At 44.9% G+C, this 22,438-nt stretch overlaps 1 protein-coding gene across 1 annotated transcript in view; it reads left to right on the top strand.

Annotated features, from left to right (window-relative positions):
* Positions 1-22,146, top strand: part of LOC134412272 (lysosomal acid glucosylceramidase-like) — a 42,957-nt gene extending 20,811 nt beyond the window's left edge. Inside the window, exons 2-11 of the mRNA XM_063146152.1 lie at positions 929-1,084; positions 4,955-5,146; positions 10,744-10,890; positions 11,361-11,494; positions 11,808-11,980; positions 15,189-15,426; positions 17,199-17,426; positions 18,706-18,869; positions 19,426-19,551; positions 21,410-22,146. Coding sequence (XP_063002222.1) covers positions 1,018-1,084; positions 4,955-5,146; positions 10,744-10,890; positions 11,361-11,494; positions 11,808-11,980; positions 15,189-15,426; positions 17,199-17,426; positions 18,706-18,869; positions 19,426-19,551; positions 21,410-21,512 — 1,572 coding nt within the window. The 5' untranslated portion in view covers positions 929-1,017 and the 3' untranslated portion in view covers positions 21,513-22,146. The remainder of the gene's footprint in view (positions 1-928; positions 1,085-4,954; positions 5,147-10,743; positions 10,891-11,360; positions 11,495-11,807; positions 11,981-15,188; positions 15,427-17,198; positions 17,427-18,705; positions 18,870-19,425; positions 19,552-21,409) is intronic.
* Positions 22,147-22,438: the final 292 nt, after the last annotated feature.

The following is a 22,438-nucleotide window of genomic DNA, read 5'->3' as shown; positions in this document are numbered from 1 at the left end:
TATTGTTATTATTTTAAAAGAAAATCCCACTTTAAAAAGAACATTGTGAAAACTTTAAAAATGTCAATTTGAAGAGATAAAAAAGCAATTGAAAAGGTTTAAAACAGCACCGATAGCGGACATTGAGAGTAGGAGAGAATCTCAAAAATAGGGTGCAGAATGAAGAGATGTTTTATTTATTTATTATTATTGCATTTATATCCACCCCCTTTTTCCCCTTTTGCAAGGAACCCAAGGTCGTTTATGTGGTTCCCCTTCTCTCCATTTTATCCTCACAACAACCCTGTGAGGTAGGATAGGCTAAGAATCAGCAACTGGCCTAAAGCCACACTGTGAGTTTCATGGCTGAGTGGGAACTAGAACCCGGATCTCCTGGCTCCCAGTCTAACTACTACATCACAGTGGTTCATTCCAGCACCCATCAGCTCCAGCCAGGAGGGCTAGTGGTAACTCCATGTTGACTGGCAGAGACATTCCGGAATCCTGCAATCTTCTTTGGATCTCGGTGGGGATTGAATCCATGGAAATGATACGTCTTCAACCATAGAGCCCTTCCCGTCCTCCTTCAAGGTTGGACCACAGCGATGGACCACTCAGGGGGGATGTCCCTTCAGGCCTTTTCGGTGGCTGTTCCAGTGCTAGGCTGGCTCCCTCCTTGATGGGTTTTCGGAAGCAGGCTAAAACTTGTTCGTTCAAGCAGGCCTTTGGAGAATAATCCAGCCCTCCACCTATGTTAATGTCTTATAATTTTGTTGTGTATTTTTTAATTGTTTATGGTTTTGTTTCCCTCCCCCCCCCCCATGTATATTTTAAACCTTGTAAGGCCGCCTTGAGGCCCAGCATTGGGCAAAAGGCGGGATACAAATAAATATAATAATAATAATAATAATAATAATAATAATAATAATGCCTTCTCTCTTGCTTGCAGATGTGACAAGCTACCTGGGTGCCTCCTTATTCTCCCTGCTCACTGGACATTAGGGTTTGACATTGTTGCAGCTTTGCTCAGGAGTGACAATGGGGTTCACAGGAGCTGGCCTTTACGGTTTATTCGTCTTGCTGTACGGAGCCGTTGGAGTGATGGGTAAGTATGGCATGGGCGGCCTGCATTTTGAGACCGAGGGGTGGGACGGTGGACATCTTTTTAAATTTATTTATTAATTAAACTAATAAATATATTTATATAGCGGCGAACCAGCAGATGTCTTGGGACAGTATAGAATCGTTACAAATGTACACCCCCCAAACAACAATATAATAACCAAATTTCAATAAATGTAGCAATTAAAATATCAAAATATTAGAACCATGGCTGGCTTGGGAATGCTGCCAGCTGTAGGACTTTTTTCTGTCTCAACGTTGTGCCCTAAAAACATTTAAAGAGCCAGTAAAGTTTATAATAATCCCTTGGTATGTAGAATGAGGATATCTACAGTATAGGGAAACTCCATGTTCAGTGGCAGTCTATTTTTGAAGAGCTGTTGCTGGGAGATAGCAGCAAGGGAAGGTTGCTGGTGCGGTTCCCAGATAGCAATCCTTTGGTATGTAGAGGTACCTAGCTGTCCACCATTGGAAACAGGATACTGGGGCAGCATTCAGAGCTCTCCTACCCATTAGGCAGAACAAGGTGGTCGGATGTAAGGGGTATATGTCACGTGGTGTCGTGGTTCTAAGCCCTCCTGCTGGAGTGCAAGATAAGAAAGAGGTCTGCCAAGTAATCGTCAAAGTTTTATTCAGTAAATAAACATTTGTTTCCACTTCAAGAGAGTTTAAACTTAGGTACTTTCTTCTAGGCTAACACTTGGCTAACCTAAGTGAGACAATTGTTCTTTCAACAAAGGCGGTGGTCTTTTCTCTGAGTCCTTTTCACTTCAAGGAGGATTTCTTTGAAGAAGCTTTTGGCGAGAGGCTAGCTGAGCTGACCGCCTCTCGCCTACCTTTAGTTCTGCCTGTTTGAACTTACGGCGTCTTCTGGGATCGGTCAACTCTGAAGTCCCCTCCCCATCAGAGGATTTTTGAGTTCCCACAGACAGTGTGTTGTTAACGTTCTCACTGATAAGGTCCTGTGAAGATTCATCCCTGGCAGGTGATCAGCCTGGGAGAACCACCTCTCCCAATTCCTGTGTAAGGTGGCGTGTTTCTAGTCTTGTTTCTTCAGCTTCAGAATCTGATTCTGATTGATAGCCTGAAACTCCTTCCCCCACACCAAGGGAACAGGCCTGGTCAGAACGCGTGACCTCCCATGTTTTTTGTACACCATTTCCCCATGGTTTGAGATTGCAACGAACTGAAAATGCATGCATCAGCAGTGTTCTTTTATCATACTTTCCATGCTCCATTGGCAGGAAGCAGCTACCCTATTTCTTCGATTCTAAGACACACTTTCCCCCCCCATATAAACATATCTAAAAATGGGGTGCGTCTTAGAATTGCGGGTGTGTCTTAGGTTGTTTTTTCCTGTTGGTGGTACTGAAATTAGTGTACGTCTTACAATCAAAAAAATATGGTAATAAGGCATTAAAGTCTTGCCATGTATAGGGTGCTTCTGCCCAGAGGGAACAGCAGAAGCTATTTCAAGTCAGTCAGTGACTTCATTTAGAGGACTGCAATACACACTCATGCATCTGGGATGTGCAATGAATTGTTGCATAATTGTTGCTCCTGTTTAGGGTTCCAGCCAGCCATGCCCTTTTTAAATTATTCCATTCCATCGCCTTCCAACCACCCCAGTTAGCATTATCCTCAAACCATGCTCAATCCTCACTCAGCTGTTTTGAGTAAGAATATATGAGCATTTATTTTATGCTCGCAAATTACGCAAACATGACCTGTTTGTAAGGACACAAAGGCGAGCAGAAATGCACGTTCTCTGAAAACGTCCACAAATTCCTGAACCAAATGGACATTTTCTCTCTTTCCTCTATGGGACGGGCGTGGTGGGGAGTGCATATTTGAATGCGCTCTTTTAAAAAATGTGCACCTTCCCCATTTGAAATGCGCATTTTTCCTGTTGGGGCAAAACAAAGCAACCGACAAAAAGTGAGCAATCTAATGCGACAAACAACTCAAGCTTCATGGTGGTGTTTGGAGAATTTCAGCAGCTGCAAAAATTGCTTCTTCGCCCATCCCTAGGAAATAAATTCTTGGAGAGCTTCGGGTGTGTTGGCTTTGGGGTTGGGGCGTCTTGTTCCCCCCCCCCCCAACTAGGCTGCAATGAAGCTGATTTCTTGCTTCCTGAAACACCCACCCACCCACCTGTTATAATTGCACTTCACACTCTGCCCAATTTTCTCCCTGGAGAATCCTGTTTGGTTCCTTGTTGCGAATATATCTTTTGCCAGAGATCAGAGAAGAGACAGGAAAAGTTACATCCCATGGTCAGGGCATGATACTGAATGCATTAGAAAACTGCATTAGCTTATTTTGCAGCAGCTGCACATTCCTGGCTCATTCAGTTTGTCATCCGCTGAGTCACACCGAGGTCCTTTTCGCATGCGTTATCACCAAGCTGTGTCTTGCTCGTCCTTGAATTATTACTCCTACAATAATTAAATACCTTTAATTATTACTTTTTATACCTAAATGCAGGGCATGCCATTCTCCTGTTGGGTTGTCTATCTTCTTAGGACATCTTGTATTTCTTCTAAGTTGTGCAAAGGTCTTGTTTTGGTGCTCATTTCTTTCAAAGGCCTCCTCCAGACACACCTTTTCTGCAATGTTCATAGCACCCCCTTCCTATTCCACATACCTGCCTACTGCAACTACTGGTGTAATTTAAATAACCACATGTCCTTCTCCTGTTTATGCCTTTACTTCCCACCCCTTCACCTGTCATTCCCTCATGTAATTAATTTTAGACTGTAAGCTCATTTTTGTTTTTTTTAAAGTGCCATGTCTATATGAATGGCATTCTGTAATAAGCAAGAGGCAGCTGGACAGCCATCTGTCAGGGATGCTTTAGGGTGGGTTCCTGCGTTGAGCAGGAGGATGGCCTTGGAGGCCCCTTCCAACTCTGCTATTCTATGATTCTATGATTCTAAGTGGGGCCCACAACAGAATGTTGCAACTCAAAGAGCTGCTGTTCAGGGTTCTGGTGAGCCCTCTTCCAAGATAATCTAGTCTGTTCTCTTCCCCCCGGTTTTCCGTTTCTCCCCCCACGAAAGCCATTGAGCTGTTTGGAGATTGTGGTTCTTCCTAGAGTTGTTTTGTATATCTGCAGGGTTTAGGTTTTCTCCCAAGCCTCCCCATTCCTCTTGGGCATTTTGGCTTCCTAAGGATCCACACTCAGAGACTGAGTGTGCTATTTGTATACAACACCAGGCAGGGCTAGGGAATTTGTAAAACCCATTCCTTCTGCACTTTGTGGATTGACAGGTGCCGTTTGTTCTGTCATTCGCTTGTTGATGGATTCTCCCACCCCCATTTCCCAAATTTGCACAAATTCTCACTTATTTTATGCATCAGCTGCTGGGATCTTGTTTTCACCAGTTCCTGCCAGAAAGAATTTTGAAAATCAGAACTGGGGCCTGAGTCGTCGTCGTTCTTCTTCTTCTTCTTCTTCTTCTTCTTCTTCTTCTTCTTCTTCTTCTTCTTCTTCTTCTTCTTCTCCCCCTCCCCCCTCCTCCTCCTCCTTCTTCGTCCCCCTCATCCCCCCCAGTCTCTTTTCCTTTTGTGTCGTCCCTTAGATCCTAAACCTGAGATCCTTTCATTCTTTGATCGTAAATTGGACAATTTCATTCTTAACCTTTGTAAACCACTTTGGGTGCCTTTTTTGGCTGAAGAGCGGGATTAAAACTCTGCATATAAATAAATATATGGAGGAGAAGCTGAGCTAGGCTGTCAGTCACCCCCTTCGAGGCGGATTGCTTGAGAGGGCCCCGTATGGTGAGAAGTTGAGCCATCTTGCCCAAGAGCCCATTGGGTTCTTCTTTATCTTCTCTTTTATTTCATCTAGGCAGCCAACCCTGCAACAGGAAATATTTTGGCCGTGACTCCATCGTGTGCGTTTGCAACCGCACCTACTGTGACACGCAAGACCCCGTCACCCTCCCGGCCACCGGCTTCTTCGTCAAGTACGAGAGCAGCAAATCTGGCAACCGGCTACAGTGCAGCAAGGGAGTGTTCCAGGACAAAAATTACACCCCAGGTACCTCCTTTCTTTCTTCGTGTGTGTGTGTGTGTGTGAAGCTTAGAATCCTAGAATCTTATGGAGGCTTTGGGAATCATCCGGTCTCTGCTCAATGCAGAAAATCCAGAGCTAGAAAGTCCCCAACAGAAGCAGGCATCATGCGAGGGGCACCGGATCCATTCTTTATTGTCCTTACTGTCAAGGCATTTCTCCTAATGTTCAGCCTAATTACAGTCTCCTGTAAGTGAAGCCAACCTAAGCCTCGGGACAGACTGTGCACTTTCCAAACCACTGCCTGGATGCAGTTATGGCTTGGATGAGGGCCAATAAACTGAGGCTGAATCCCGTTAAGACATGGGTTGGCAGGTCTCAGATCCACTCCCTCTGAAGGAGCATGTGTGTAGTTTGGGGGTGCTTCCAGATCCATCTTTATCACTGGAAGTCCAGGTGTCTTTAGTGGCCTGGAGTGCCCATTACCAACTTGGGTTGGTGCACCAACTGTCCCTGTTCCTGGATTTGGTTAGCCAAGCCACTGGTAACTGAATGATTAGACTACTGCAATGTGCTCTATGTGGGGCTGTCCTTGGAAGTTGCAGCTAGGGGGGGCGGAGCCGGACGCCATGACTGGTAAGATCTCTCCTTAAGGGCTCCCGATCGGGAAGATCTGGAAAGCTAATTATCTCACTTAAAAAGGCATGGGTCGTTAATGAAAATGAAGGTTGATGATTATGAGTGCTAAGAGAGGGTGAAAATCCTGTTTTCGGAAGCAGACTCAGAAAAAGGAGGGAGGAAAGCAGCCCGTTCCTTGGCTGTAAACAGACGGAAGGAGGGGGGAGTTAGAAAACGAAACTAACTTTGCTACAGCTCTCCCGTCTCCTAAGTCTGATAAGCGGTGATTTATACACCTAATCTGAGAGAAAGGTTTATTTGGCAGTAAATTCACTCTTTAAAAAAGCACCGAAGAAGAAGTGTTTATTTGCGTAGAAAGAGAGATGGTGTGGATTGTAAACGGGACATTGACTCAGAGCTAAAAATAGACCCATGCCGTACGTTAGGAAAAAAAAAAAAAACCCGGGGAAGGCTACTTGGCAAAGAGTTCATCCTTCTAATCATAATTTGGCCCGTCTTGAGAAAGTGTCTGCAGAAAAAGACTCACAAAGTAGTGGAAGTGATAGCAACGGATTTGTCAAGATGGCTGAGGGATCTGGCACGGTGCCAATTTCAACTGCATTGGAAGAATTGAAGAAACTGATTCTGGATAGCACTGCCACTTTGAGCAAGAAGATGGATGTTAATGAAAAAAACGCATCAGCACGGATGGGGGTGCTTGCAGATAAGATCGCGCAAAATGACAGAGAGATAAAGAAGCTGGATGTGGAAGTAAAAGCACTTGTGAAAAAACAGGATGTCTTTGAAAAAAGTTGTGAGGTGAAATTTCAAGATCAAGATCTAAAGTTGATCCAACTTCAAGATCAGGATCGTCGTTGTAATGTACGCATTAAACAATTTGCTGAAGAACCAGCAGAGGATTTGAGAAAAATAGTTTTGAAGTGGTTCAACGATATGATGCCAGATTTGGATATAAAAGACTGTGATATCGAAAGGATCCATAGAGTGGGAGGAGCAAATTATAGAGGATCAACCAGAGACATTCTTGTGAGATTTGGCAGTTACTACAAAAAAGAGCAAGTGATGAAGAAATTGAGGTCTATGGTCATGATTAAATATAAAGGCAAAGCAGTGCAAGTATTCAACGATCTTTGTCAGCAAACACTCCAATGGAGGCGCAGCGTTAAGCAAATAACTGAAACGCTAACAAAAAATACAGTGAGATATTCTTGGGGTTACCCTGTTTTTTAAAAGTTTTCCTATGCTGGGGGCCAACACAGAGTAACCTCTTTGGAGCAGGGCAAGGAGCTGCTGAAGAGTTTGGGGTTATTTAAGGATGCAAGTCTTGGAGCTGGAGTTGGGAATGGAGCCAAAGCCGGGGCGTCTGGGACGGGGTAAAATGGGGAATGGTATTATGAGATAATAATATGTTAAGTAGTTAAGTACAGAGATCTTGCCGTTAGGGCGGGGCCCTGCCTCCCCCCTCTCCCCTAAGTTAGATAATGGCCGGAGTAATAGACTCACGGGGATATGGGGAGGGGGAAGGTAGTGGGGGGGGAAGAGGGGTTGGGGGGATTAATAGGGTGGGAGGGAGGGAGTTGAAGGGGGGTTCAGGGTTTATGTTTATTTTTGTTGTTGTATATGTTTATGAGTTGCAGAGCACACGGGATCGGAAGGAAAATCAAAAGGGTGATTATGAATAAGAATATTAAAGTATCAACGCTTAATGTTAAAGGTCTGGGGGCAGTCGTGAAAAGGAGGAGAATAGAACAAATGTTAAATAAAGAAAGATCTGATATTATTATGATGCAAGAAACACACCAAAAATTTGATGGCGTAAATGAAATTCGGACAAGGTGGTCTGTTTATTATGAAAAGTCATTAGGGACGTCAAAAAAAAATGGAGTAGCAATTTTGATTTTTAAAAAAAGTGGATTCATACTGAAAACTGTAAAAAAGGATGATAATGGTAGATATCTTATGATAAAGGGGCAAATAGAAAGTGAACAATATACATTAGTAAATGTTTATGCCCCTAATGAGAGACATAGAGAGTTTTTTATGGATTTATTTAATGAAATAGAGGAGTTTAGGGAAGGATATCTTATTTTAGCTGGGGATTTTAATATGGTAATGGATAATAGAGTGGATAGCTCAAACCCCACAAATGTGGAAAAAAGAAATAATATTACTATATTGAATAAACTAGTAAAAGAAAAAGATTATGTAGATTGTTGGCGTTTACTGAATGGATCGAATTCGGGATTTTCTTACTCCTCAGTTCATCAGACATATTCTAGAATAGATTATATAATGGTTTCAAAAGAGTTTGCAAGTAAGGTATGTAAAATGGAAATGGGGGTAATAAAGGTAACAGACCATGCATTGTTAAGTTTAGAGTTTACAGTTAAAAAGAATTATAAGGAAGTGTTTAGGTGGAAACTAAACACAAAACTTTTGAAGTATAATAAGGTGGTAGAAAAAATGCAAAGAGAATTGACAGAGTCTTGGGAAATTAATGAGAAGGGAGGAACGTCAAGGGCAGTAGTTTGGGATACCATGAAGGCAGTATCAAGAGGGATATGTATTAGAGAAATGTGTAATTTAAGGAGGCAACAAGTAGCAGAGCAGGAACAATTGGAGGAAGAGATTAAGAAAATGGAGAAAGATTATTGGCAATATAAAAATAAATATAAATTAATAGAAATACAAGCAAAGAAAAAACAATTAGAAAATTTAAATTTAGAGGAGGTTCAAAAAATTTTAATATATATGAAAAGGGAGTATTTTGAAAACAGTAATAGGAATTCTAGATTGCTTGCCAGGCTCACACAAAAAGAAAAAGCCAGGAATGGGATAGGGATTTTGAAGGATAAACAAGGGAAGTATTGTCATACAATGAAGGATAAAGTAAAGATTTTTCAGGAGTTTTATCAAGAATTGTATAAGGGAAAGGATATTCAAAAACAAAAGTTGGAAGCTTATATAGAAAAGTATATAAAGAAGAGAATAAAAATAGAGCATAAAGAGTTAATGGAAAAGGTAATAACTCAAGGAGAAGTAGAAGAAGTAATTGAGAACTTGAAGCCGGGTAAATCACCGGGGGTAGATGGTTTAGGTCCAGAATATTATAAGGTTTTTAAAAGAATTTTAGTACCAAAATTATTAAATTTGTATAATTCCATATTGGAAGGGGATAGAACGCCAGAATCATGGGAACATTCATTAATAATTTTAATACCAAAACCAGATAAAGATTTGACTGTCCCTGATTCATATAGACCTATTTCATTAATAAACCAAGATGCTAAGATTTTTTCAACTATTTTAGCAAGGCGGTTGAATAAATTGTATGGAGGTGGTACCTAACTCCGGTTAGATTGAATAAGATAAACAATCAGCAATCAGAAAATTGTTGGAGAGGTTGTGGGGTTAAAGGAACGTATTTGCATATGTGGTGGGAATGTAACTATGTTCAGAAATTGTGGAAGATGGTGTTTTTGGAGATTGAAGAAATTGTGGAAATGAAGATAGAACGAACACCAAAAGTTGCATTGCTGTCACTATTTGAAGAAGATTTTAAATGTAAAAAGGAAATTAAGGAACTGATAACGAATTTGTTGACTGCAGCAAGATTGATTGTAGCTAGGAACTGGAAGATTCAAGGGGAATATTCTATTGAAGAATGGTATAAAGAAGTATGGGATATAGCTATTAATGATAAATTGACAAGTAATATTAAATGGAGAAGAGGTATAGCTAAATCAAATGATTTTGAAGGAATTTGGAAACAGTTCCTAATATTTGTGTTTTCTAAAGGAAGTGGGAAACCGCCAGCAGAAGGAAGTATGAGATTCTGGAATCAGGAATGAGATCCCGAGGTGGGGGGTGCACTTGTAGGTTAATCTTGATTATGTTATTAAGATAAGATATTATGTATTCAACATTATGTAGTATGTTGTTGTTGTTTTTTTATGTGAAAATGTAAATGTGTATGTTTAAGTATTGAAGAAAAATAAAAATAAAAAATAATAAAAAAAGGAAGTTGCAGCTAGGGCAGAATGCAGTAGCTGGAGTGCTCATTGGGACACCCAGCTGTGCTCACATAACAAGGACTTCACTGGCTGCCTATTAGCGACCAAACCATCTACAAGGTTACGTTATTGTCATACAAAGCCCTAAACAACTTGGGACCACAATACTCAGCAGACAGCCTTCCCTTATGCAGACTCAGACAACCTTTACGATCACCGGAGAACGCCTTGCTGGTCAAATTAACAGAACGTCGCCATGCAATACATTGATGGCGGATGTTCTCCGTAGGGGTGCCGACACTTTGGAAAGATCTCTCACGTGCCGTTCGAGAGGCAGAAAATGTAGCATCTTTCAAGCGCCTTCTGAAAACAAACTCCGGCTTCCCTTGGGCTGGTAATGAATCAGGCTGCTCTATCTTAATGCTCTTTGTATTGCCTTTATTGTAATTGGAATTGGTTTTACTGTTGTGGTTTTAATACTGTGTTTTAAATGTGATATTATCATCATCATCAATAACAACAACAAAACATTTATTGCTCAATCCACAGATCATTGCAACACATACAAACTTGAAATTTCACTACACTATTATACAGTACTACATGTGGTTAAAACTACAGACAAATGTGGTGGTTAAAGTATTCAGCAGGGCTGATCAGTGGGTGTCTGTCCAAGAATGACAAAAAAAGAGTCTCTTTTCACACAACATATTGTCTGTGGAATTTGCTGTCCTGGGATATGGTGATGGCCACCTGCTCAGAAATACCCCTGCGCTTAAAAAAGAAGCAGCAGTGGTCGCAAGTGACAATGCCGGGGTACTGGCATGATAAGCTTTTTGTTTGTTTGTTCTGCAGAAAAGTGACTTTTTGTGGGCTTAGATACAAGGATGTCGCTGTTGGAGTAGGCTCTGGGTGTTGGCTTACCAGTTTCTAGCATAACCTGCTCCTCTCTTCTGTTCGTTTGACTCTCAGATCTGATGCTGGTTCTAGACCCAGCCAAGCGTTATCAAACGATAAAGGGATTTGGTGGCTCCATCACCGATTCGGCCGCCATAAACATCCTGTCTCTGTCGCCGAATGCCCAGCAGAATCTACTCCGTTCCTACTTCTCGGACGTGGGTGAGTGCCGGGGGGAACCGGAGGTTGGGGAGGGGGGCAAAAGGGACGTCCCAAGGCTTTGCTCCAGATGAAGTGAGTTGCACGGAGGTCCCCTGGCAGTAGTGGCTCAGCTTGGATACTGATTTGAAGGGGAACCATCTCATTTGCTCCGAAATCCCATCTCATCTTGAAGTCAGGATTGCTCCTCCTCCTCTTTCTCATCTTGGCTGCCACTTGCTTGTTTAGCAGGCAGAGAGCCAAGGAGCAAGCAGGCTGTGGCATCTCCTCCTCGTCCTCCTCCTCGTCCTCCTCGCCTCTGCCGTTGTCAGGGCCAGAGCGAGGGCAGCTGAACAAGCAGGTTGCCCTGGGGAAGAGGACGGGGCAACTCCAGTTGGCTCTGCTGGGATGAGGGCCCTACCACCTTCCTGTCAGAGGTGCATGCTGGTCAACTGTGTACTCTTGCTGTCCTCCCTCTTTCCCCATCCCTGTAGGGATCGAGTACAACCTGGTGCGCATGCCCATGGCCAGCTGCGATTTCTCCGTGCGGCCCTACTCCTATGATGACTGGCTAGACGACTTTGAGCTGAAAAACTTCAGCTTGGTTGTGGAGGACGTCAAAATGAAGGTGAGTGTCACGTGACGGGGGATGGCGGGCAGGGGGCAGCAAATCCCCCCCTCCATTCTTGGGGGGCAGAGGTCCTTGTTCTTGATTTATTGATATACCACATGGGGGGGCGGCAGCGGCTGCGACCAAATATCTTCACTGATTAAACTGCTCCGTCCTCCCACTGAGATGGCCAAGTGTCTGGAATTGTGAGACTTACAGTCCAGAACATCTGGCAGGCACCCAGTTGCATGCACCTGTTCTGGATCTTCTTGGCTCCAGCTCTATTTGGCCAAGACCTTGCTCACTGCATCCCCGTTGCCTTTTGCCATAGATCCCTGTTGTGCATCGGGCTATGGCGATGTCTAAGAGACCCATCTCCTTGTACGCCAGCCCGTGGACTTCTCCGATTTGGCTGAAAACGAACAATGACTGGAAAGGGAAGGGGTCGCTGAAGGGGCAAGCAGGAGACAAGCATCACAAGACCTGGGCCAACTATTTCGTCAGGTAAAGCGGGCAGGTGGGTTTGTAGTATGTACATTTGTAGTATGTACATTGAACATTTTTGATTGGGGGGTGGGGAGAAAGATACCTGACTGCTGTTTATTTGTTTTTTAAAAATACACCCCTATTTTTGCTACAGGCAGATCAGAATTGGCTTAAAACAGCCTTCCTCAACCTGGGACGCTCCAGATGTGTTGGACTGCACCTCCCAGAATGCCCCAGCCAGCAGAGCTGGCTGGGGCATTCTGGGAGTTGTAGTCCAACACATCTGGAGCGCCCCAGGTTGAGGAAGGCTGGCTTAAAAGAATATTCTTTTAAGCCAGTTCAGATCTGCTGGTGCCGAAAGAAGGGATACCCTTCTTTTTTTAAAAAAAACCACTAAGCAGAGGTTAGCTATCTTTTAAATATATTTAAGGTGTGGGCCTTTTGTTTGGATCATGCGGACCCTGGGGCAGGTTTGTGGGAAGATGTCAACTTTTTATATGCCACTCAGAATCTGGGATTTGAGACCTCCGTTCATTACTGGCTTGCTTGCGTAACTGAAGCTGCTGCTGCTTCATGGTCTCTGCGCATCACACATATGGGCCCTGCGCCTCCGCTGAGCCAACATTCGGGAAACTTCTGAAGCTGAGAGCGTACATTTTGGGCGGGAGCCCCTCCCCCACCGCCGTACTGCGCAAGCTCAGTCGGTTCCTGCCCATCTCAGTTTTGAGATGACAACACGTACGGAACTTCGCTCCACTATTAGCAATAGCAGTTAGTTAGAGAAGGTTCATATTTCTTAGTTTTTCTTACCTTTTCTTCTTCGCTTTTTTCTTCTTCTTTCCTGTTCCTAAAAAAAAAAGGGGGGGGGGAAAGAGGTTATAGTTAGTTAGTATATAGTTAGATTCCTTTCCCCAAATGCTCCTCCCGATCGGGTCATATGGCGTTAAAGGCCCCATTCAGGAAATACGTTAAATGCCGCAGCAAACTACTGCCTGCAGATGGCCACTCACTCTGCCTTGTATGCTTGGGTGAATCCCACACTGTGGAATCCTGCCCCTACTGCATGGGTTTCTCCAAACAACCCGTCGAAACCACTCTGATCGCCTAAAAGCACTCTTTTGGAAAAAGGCGCTTCTCGCAGTAGACACGCAACCATATACAGCTCCTCACCGACAACACGGCAGTGCTGTGGCATCTAAACAAACAGGGCGGAAGTCGCTCTTCCGCACTCGTATCGAAAGCAATACAAATCCTCAATTGGTGTATATCGAGGGACATCCGTATCTCGGCAATACACATACCAGGAAAGGATAACATCCTCGCCGATTCCCTCAGCCGAACCATACCAACCTCCCACGAATGGGAAATGGACATTCCGACACTCAGGCACCTTTTCAAGACCTGGGGACAACCAACGGTAGATCTATTTGCCACCCAACAGAACACAGTACTTCACCAATATTGCTCCAGAGGAGGCATGGGTCACGGCTCCAGCATTTCAGATACAATGGCATCATCTCCCATTCTACGCGTTCCCTCCATTTCCACTGATAACTCGGACAATCCACAAGATAAAGAAGGACCAGGCCAGCGGAATATTAATAACACCATGGTGGCCCAGGCAACCCTTGTTTGCACCGCTCCTCAACCTAGTGAACGGCCACTACATTCGCCTACCTACCTCGATGCCGATACTAACTCGACACAACGGCACGACTCGATACCCAGACTTGACATCGCTACGACTCACTGCTTGGAAGATCTTATACAACGACTAAACCTTCCACCACAGGTATTGACAGTACTCCAGGCAGCTAGAAAACCATTGACACAACGAGCCTACGCTGCAAGATGGAACAGCTTCCTCCGCTTCGCCTCAGATCACCACATCGACCCATTAGAAAATTCAGTGGTAGGAATCCTTTCCTTCCTGAGTACACTATTCTAATGAAGCCTAAGGTTAACCTCCCTCAGGGTGTACCTACCAACAATTTCAGCCAATAGATTGACTATCAAGGGCTATTCTGCCTTCTCCCACCCTCTAGTCCGTCAGTTCTTAAAGGGAGTAAATAACCTTGCTCCTCCAGTAAAATCATACATTCCACAATGTGGTCTTGAAAGCCCTCTTGGACAAACCCTTTGAGCCCATGGCTACTATAGACCTCAGACTCCTGACATGGAAAGTGGCCTTTCTCGTCGCTGTCACTACAGCCTGCTGGGCAAGCGAGCTCACTGCACTTCGTATCGACCCGCTTTTTCTAGTTTTCCATAAGGATAAAGTGGTGCTTCGTACAGACCCAACTTTTCTCCCTAAAGTGGTGTCAGAGTTCCATGTCAAGCAGGACGTCATACTATCCACTTTTTTCCTGACACCGACTTCACCACTAGAGAAGATGCTCCACACACTCGATGTCTGTAGAGCTCTGGCTTTTTACAAAGACCGAACAGCCCCGTTCTGGAAGAATCAGCGGCTCTTCATCTGTTATGGCGGTCCTAAAAAAGGATCCCCAGGCTCTACACAAAGACTGGCCACCTGGGTCGTACATACGATCAAATTGGCTTATCAATTACAAGACCTCCCGCTATTGCTCCCCATCAAGGCACACTCGACAAGAGGAATCTCCATGTCGACAGCCTTTTCCAAAGGAGTTTCAATCCCAGACATTTGCCGAACGGCGACCTGGTCTAAACCATCCACATTCATCACTCATTATCGCCTCGACACCAGGGCTAGGAGTGACTGCAACTTCGGCAGGGTCGTACTCTCCTCCATCCTGTCATAACCACAACCGACACTGACCCTCCTCCGGGTAAGTGAACTTGTTAATCTCCCATATGTGTGATGCACAGAGACCACGAAGAAGAAAGACAGGTTGCTTACCTGTAACCGTAGTTCTTCAAGTGGTCATCTGTGCATTCACACAACACCCCCACCCCCCGTCCCCTCTTCGGTGTCGATCATAGTTCGGCCTTGATAGAGATTTCATCTCCTCAGACTTGGGACCAGCAAGACGGTCTTGAGAACTGAGGAGATGGGCGGGAACTGACTGAGCATGCGCAGTACGACGGTGGGGGAGGAGTTCCCGCCCAAAATGAACGTTCTCAGCTTCAGAAGTTTCCTGAATGTTGGCTCGGCGCAGAGCCCATATGTGTGAATGCACAGATGACCACTCGAAGAACTACGGTTACAGGTAAGCAACCTGTGTATATCCCCCCTTTACTCCAGGTTCTTGGATGAATACGCCAAGCACAATGTGACTTTCTGGGCAGTAACAGCTGAGAATGAACCTACTGCTGGGCTGCTCTGCGACTATAAATTCCAATGCCTGGGGTTCACAGCCGAGCAGCAGCGTGACTTCATCGCCTTGGATCTGGGCCCTGCCCTGGCAAACAGCTTGCACAAGGACATCCGCCTCATCATTTTGGATGACAACCGGATACATCTGCCCCAGTGGGCTAAAGTGGTGAGTAGGGCAAGTTGTCTGGGCATGGATGTGGGCTGCAATTGCACGGGAGAATGGAGCCCAGCTTCCAGCAAATCCCAAGCGTTCCCTTGTATTTTATTTAAAAAATCAAGTTCCTAATCATAAGAACTGCAAAGACTTGTTTGAAAGGGTGTGGGTGATGCTTGATTTTGGTCGGGTTCACACAGTGCACACAGGCTTACTGCCTCGAATACTGGAGACAGCACACAACCATCAGGGCTAGTAGCCATGGATAGCCATCGCCTCCAGGAATTTATGCACACTGCAAAATTCTAATTTTCTTCAAGTTGTGTGTGTGCGTGTGTGCAGTCCAATGGTGCCCCCCTTTCAAATACCTGCATATTTTAGCTTAGAGCTCTTGCTTCGGGAAGAGACATTTCAACATTTTAGAATGTGGGGGGAAAGCTGCATAAAGCCAGGAAAGTAACAAACGATTGGTAGTTGAGAGAAAGAAGATGAGGGTCAGGGAAACGGGGCGAGACCTCCTAGGGAAATCTGGAGAGTTGGATTGGGGCCCTTCACCCCTGCGCACCCACATGGTGTAGTTTTGGGCTGCATGCTACCCCGCTGCAGTCCCTTATTGCTCTTCCCTGCCTCACCTGCGTATTTATTTATTTATTCATTTCATTTTTATACCGCCCAATAGCCGAAGCTCTCTGGGTGGTTCACAGAAATTAAAACCATGAGGACATAATAAAATAACCAACAATCTAAAAACCCCAATACAAAATACAAAATAAAATACAAAATAAAAAGCACAACCAGGATAAAAACAGACAGCAGAAATGGCTATAGGATTAAATACAGAATTAAAATAGCAAAATTTAAATTTATGTTAAATTAGGTGTTAAAATACTGAGAAAATAAAAAGGTCTTCAGCTGGCGACGAAAATAATACAGTGTAGGCGCCAGGCGGACCTCTCTGGGGAGCTCGTTCCATAGCCGGGGTGCCACAGCAGAGAAAGCCCTCCTCCTAGTAGCGCAACGAGTCCAACCCTCTGCTCAATGCAGAAAACCACCAGAAGATGCCAGGCGAACCTCCTTAGGGAGCTCATTCCACAGCTGGGGTGCCATAGCAGAGAAGGCCCTGCTCCTGGTAGCCACCTGCCTTACTTCCTTTGGCAGGGGCTCACGGAGAAGGACCCCTGTGGATGATCTTAATGTCCGGGCAGGTACATATGGGAGGAGGCGTTCCTTCAAATAACCTGGCCCCAAGCCATTTAGGGCTTTGTATGTTAATACCAGCACTTTGAATCGGGTCCTGACCTGGACAGGCAGCCAATGAAATTGTAAAAGGACTGGCGTGCCGGCCAGTCCCTGTTAGTAAATGGGCTGCCCTGTTTTGTACCAGCTGAAGTTTCTGGACCGTTTTCAAAGGCAGCCCTGCGTATAACGCATTGCAGTAATCCAAACGAGAGGTTATCAGAGCATGGATCACTGTAGCTAGGCTATCTCTCTCCAGATAAGGGCGTAGTAGGTATATCAGTCTAAGCTGATAAAAGGTGCTCTTTGCCACTGAGTTCACCTGTGCCTCAAGTGACAGTTCTGGATCCAAGAGCACCCCCAGACTACGGACCCGATCCTTTCGGGAGAATGCAAACCCGTCCAGGACAGGGCAAACATCACCTTGCTGGACAGATGAACCACCCGCATAGATGTCTCCGTTTTGACGATGGTATCTCTATCGGTGCTTAATGCGCCCTTCCTTCCTTCCTTCCTTCCTTCCTTCCTTCCTTCCTCCGTACGTCCAGGTGCTGAGCGAAGACAGCCAGGCTCGTCGGTATATTCACGGCATCGGCTTGCACTGGTACCTGGACTTCATCGCTCCCATCGCTGACACGGTGGTCCCCACGCACCAGCTTTTCCCGGATTACTTCCTGCTCTTCACAGAGGCCTGTAGCGGGTCACAGTTTTGGGAGAAGGACGTGATTCTTGGCAGCTGGGATCGGGGGAATGACTACAGCCACAGCATCCTGGAGGTACAATTTGTGATTAGGGCAGAGTATGGGAAATGTCCTCGTATGTCCTCCTCCCCCCACGCTTCTCTGTTTTCTATTTGTTTATTTATTTATTACAGTTCTGTACCACCCATATTTTTTTTTACTCATTCGTCTGGTTTACAATCATAGATAAATAAAAATGGATTAAAGCAATAATAATAAAACATGAACGTCGAAACACAATGAAAAACACAACAATAACAGGATAAAATCTGCTTACATGCCAAAGGCCTACTTGAATAATAAAAAAAAGTCTTTGCTGGCAGAAGGGCAACACAGAGGGAGCCAACTTCGCCTCCCTCAGCAGGGAGTTCCACAGTTCCTGGGAGCAGCCACTGAGAAGGCCCTGTCTCACGTCACCGCCATGCACCTCTCCTGACACTATGATCAACATCCAAGGCCTTTCTTTGAGTGCTACTTCCAGGGGAGGCTCAGAAGGTGGCAACAAGGGACAGGGGCTTTTCAGTGGTGGCCCCCTGATTGTGGAATGATCTCTCCATTGAGACCCACCTGGCGCTATCATTTCAGTGCCTGGTTAAGATGTTCTCTACTCCCAGGCATTTAATGGCATACAATGGGACATTTATTCCAGCTGTTTGAACAGGTCTAGTATTTTATTGTAATTGTTTTTAGTTGTTGAAATGGTTTTAAAATGTTATGTTTTTGCTGTATTTTAACTTGTGAATTATTGTGAACTGCTCAGAGAGCTTTGGCTATTGGGCGGTATAGAAATAAAATAAATAAGTAAAATAAATAAATGTGCCTCTGAAGGCAGCGGTAACAAAAGATGGATCTCTCTCTCACACACACATCTTAAGACTATTAGCCAAAACACTCTGGGCAGTTCACAAAACAAAACTTTTTAAAAAATCAACAGGCTAGTAAAACATAATAGTAAAAAGTTTACAGTAGAATAAAACCAAAATTTGAAAACCGGGATAAAAGCAAAAGCAAAAGCCAGCAGTTCAGAGAACTAAAAATGCATTGACACATTTTTTAAAACTGAAGGACTAAAAAGCCTGGGATTTTTTTAAAAAAATGCTATTCACCTAGCACCAGAGAAAAAACAGTATAGGCACTGGGCCACTGAAAAACCAGCGAAAAAGCTGTTTTCATATTAGTCGCTGGTCTCATGTCCTTTGGGGGAAGTAGCCAGAGAAGGGCCTCTGAAGATGATTTTAGGCTCCAGGTAGGTGCATTTGGAATGAGAGGATCTTTCAGGTAACCTACAGCCTTTTATCCTGACCTTCCCCTGTAGAACCTTAACAATCACGTCACAGGCTGGACTGACTGGAATCTGGCCCTGGATTTGGAAGGGGGTCCCAATTGGGTCCAGAACTTCGTGGACAGCCCAATCATTGTGGATGTAGACAACGATGTCTTCTACAAGCAGCCTATGTTCTACCACATGGGGCACTTCAGGTGAGGCTTACACCTGCCAGCTTCAGGTGTGCCGTCACATCCAAACAGCTGGGGCTGACCTGGTTCGCACGTAACGACAACCCAGAATACGGGTTGAGTGTGGGTTGTCACTGAATCATGGGTTGTCATTCAATCATGGATTGTTGTTACATGTGAACAATGCCATATGGTTTAACTATGGATTGTTAACCACAAACAACACAGAATTCACAACCAAAACAAACTATGGGTTCTCTTCCTGGGCTGTTCATGGGTATGGTCTGTTTCAGCAGCCACAGGCAACAGTACACATGTGGCTGTCGTATGCTGGCATCTCATGGCTGGAATCCACAGAGGATGGCACTGGGAGAACCTCATGATGTCTTTCTGTAACCGTTTCCTCTCCGTGGATAGTTAATCCAAAGACCTCTTCTTCTCAAGGCAAGGGGGCAGGATGAGGGTCCAGGCCAAGCCAGCACTCAGCAGCTTTCAGCCCTTCTAAAGTGGGACTTACACCTATCAGTTGATGAGTTACCAGACCCTTTGTAAACTGCCTTTCTCCCCCTCTGATTTACAGCAAGTTTATCCCAGAAGGCTCCCAGCGTATCGGGCTGACGGTCCTGCAGAAACGTTTTGGGGTCGCCCTAGAGTATGTGGCTCTGCTGCGTCCTGATGGGTCTGCTGTGGTTGTTGTCCTTAACCGGTGAGTGTGTGAGTTGGGGGGGAGATGATTTGGAGGTGATATTCCTATTAAATAATGCATTTTAGACTCATAGACATTCCTTTCCAATTTGTTTGCTATAATTGGCATGACGTATTTCTTGCACTTTAAAATAAATTTAGCAGTTTCAAGTTTTGTGCTTCTTATTTTTTCCAAAAATCAAAGTTGGCGTTTTTTGGGTGGTGGTGGTGGTGAAAGTAGCTCACCGTGCCTAGGGCGCAAAATAGTCTGGCACCAGCCCTGATGTCGAGAGAGGATTTTTTTTAGAATGGGAGAAACTGAAGCATGCTTAAAGGCAGAAGAACATGTGCCAGAAGACAGAGAAGTGTTAATAATGTGGAGGAGGGAAGGAAGAACAGTAGACGTAAGATTGATAAAGACGCGAGAATGGATAGGATCAAGAGGGCAGGTGGAGGGCTTCAAAGAATGCATTATACCAGCAAGTTCATCGGCAGCAATCAGAGGAAATGCAGAGAAAATTACCGGGGGAACTGAAAGCTATTCTGGGGTCAGTTAAAAAAACACTGCCAAATTTTTAAATGTATTATTTATTTATTATTTATTATTATAATAATAAATAATAATAATAATAATAATTTTTTTGGCAGAAATTCTGACCTTCAAGGCCTGGAGACTAGAATTTTTTAAAATTTATTATTTATTTATTATTATAATAATAAATAATAATAATAATATTTTTTTTGGCAGAAATTCTGACCTTCAAGGCCTGAAGACTAGAATTTTTTTAAATTTATTATTTATTTATTATTATTATAATAATAAATAATAATAATAATAATTTTTTTTTTGGCAGAAATTCTGACCTTCAAGGCCTGGAGACTTGAAAGCCTTATAATCATGCCCGCAGGTGGTTTTAAGGAGCGCGTGTCAGATTCTCCTCACGAAACGGAGCTTTTTACTGGCACCTAAATCTCAAAAAGAAAATGGATTTCTTGACAGAAGCCATGCCCGCTACAACCACTAGGCATGGCCCCTGCCATGCTGCACCCTACAGCCCCCTGAGAGAGGGGTCTCCAACTCCATTTTCCTGAGGCCGAGCTGCCCCACAGCACAGGGGAGCAGGCAGACATATTTCTCTGCCCCTCAACTTACTAATCTGCCATTGACTTCAAACTGTACAGACTTCAAAGCGATGTGCTGTTTAGAGAACGTGTTACTTAGTGGCTAGAGACATTACTGTAGGCTTCCACCACACAAGCACATTAAAATGAATGAAAATTAATTAATGCTTAAAAACACCCCTCCCCAAGGTGCACACTCCTAGGTTCTCCTCAGTATGTATGCCAAGTTTCAAGGGTTTAGCTTTAACGGTCTTGGTGCTATGGTGGTGAGGGAGAGATACATACCCTCTTTTATTATTATTTGTATATATTTCTGGGTCAGTGTACATAACATTCACCCTGTTTCCTAAATCTTTGGTGGAAGGGATTTTGTAAATGTTTATATCTGGAGATGTGAAAGCCTGGAAAACACTGGGGTGGGATGGGGAAGGAAAAAGAAACATTCTGAGGTAAAATCCCCTGTTTTCCATTTCCCCCCATCAAGAACAAAAATAGTTCTGAGGGGGGGAAATGCAATGATTATTTTTCAATGTTTTTTTTTCATTCCACCTGCCCCTGAGCCTCACATCTCTTGTTAGGCCACACTCTAAACATGGACTCTTCCAAATGTCTGAGAGGGTTCTTCTTCTAGCCTTGAAGAGAAAAGGGAAGTTATTGGACCCATGCGTGTCTGTGTCTGTTTCTTTTTGTTGAGGGAGATTCTCCAGTCCGTGCTCAACGTTCATTTTTCTTTTCTTTTTCGCTGCTTTTCTCCTCAGGTCTGGGTCTGATGTCTCTTTTGGCATGTCTGACACCGTTGGTGTTATTAGGACCGAAATTCCCGCCAACTCCATCCAGACTTACCTGTGGCGACGCCAGTGACAAGAAGGCCCGGGTTTGGCTCTAAGATGTCGGGAGGCTAAACTACGCTGAAGAGAGAAGCTGAGCTGCCCTCATGTTTTGCTGCCACTCTTGGAAACCGGGGCCTTGCTTTGCATGGAATTGGCCAAGCCTGATTTTTGAGGCCTACCTCATTTACTCTCTGTTCTGAAGCTAAGGGCCAGACTAGGCGCAGTGAGCCGAGGAGCCAAGCCTTGGTTTATGACCTGCTTCTGGGTGTGAGCAGGCAAGAGGCCTGAAGAAATGACTGGAATCACATCCTCATTTACTTATGAAGGAGGCCCCACTGGATGGGTCCACGAGGGAAGCAGCATGTTCTCTTTGCCTGCTGGTTGGGAGTCTTAGGGCCTTGCTAGACGAGGCCTTAGCGCGCTTTATGGGCCGGTTTCCCTGCTGTGCGTCCAGATGACGCACAGGGGAATCCGGCGCCAGGCCGCACTGAGGCCTCCTCTAACGCACCATAAGCGAAGTCGCTTATGGCGCGCCTTTTTCACAGCCCCGGCCTCAGGCCGGGGCTGAGAAACGTCTAGGAAGGTCCGTGGCTTTTTGCGGCTACTCGCTTACTCGCGAGTAGCTGCGAAAAGCCACGGACCTGGCACAGTGCTCATACGAGCGCTGTGCCCATCGTGCCGGGGGTGTGTGTGTGATCCGGGGGGGGAGATGGGGGAGGGAAGGCCAGACCGGCAGGAGAGGGGATGGCGGAGAGCGACGAACAGGAGATGGCGAGGGGGGGCGGGGGGCGACGAACAGGAGATGGCGAGGGGGGGCGGGGGGCGACGAACAGGAGATGGCGAGGGAGGACGGATGGGGGGGTTTAACTAAAAAAAAAACTTACCTTCTCCGGAGTCTTCGGGCCGCACGTGGCCCCTTTAAACTAAAAAAAAAAAAAATGGCGGACGCTGCAGGGC

The sequence above is a fragment of the Elgaria multicarinata genome, chromosome 21 (genome assembly GCF_023053635.1).
Source record: "Elgaria multicarinata webbii isolate HBS135686 ecotype San Diego chromosome 21, rElgMul1.1.pri, whole genome shotgun sequence".
Lineage (NCBI taxonomy): Eukaryota > Metazoa > Chordata > Lepidosauria > Squamata > Anguidae > Elgaria > Elgaria multicarinata.
The sequence above is the reverse complement of the archived record's forward strand: the minus strand, read 5'-3'. Positions and strand labels throughout refer to the sequence as shown.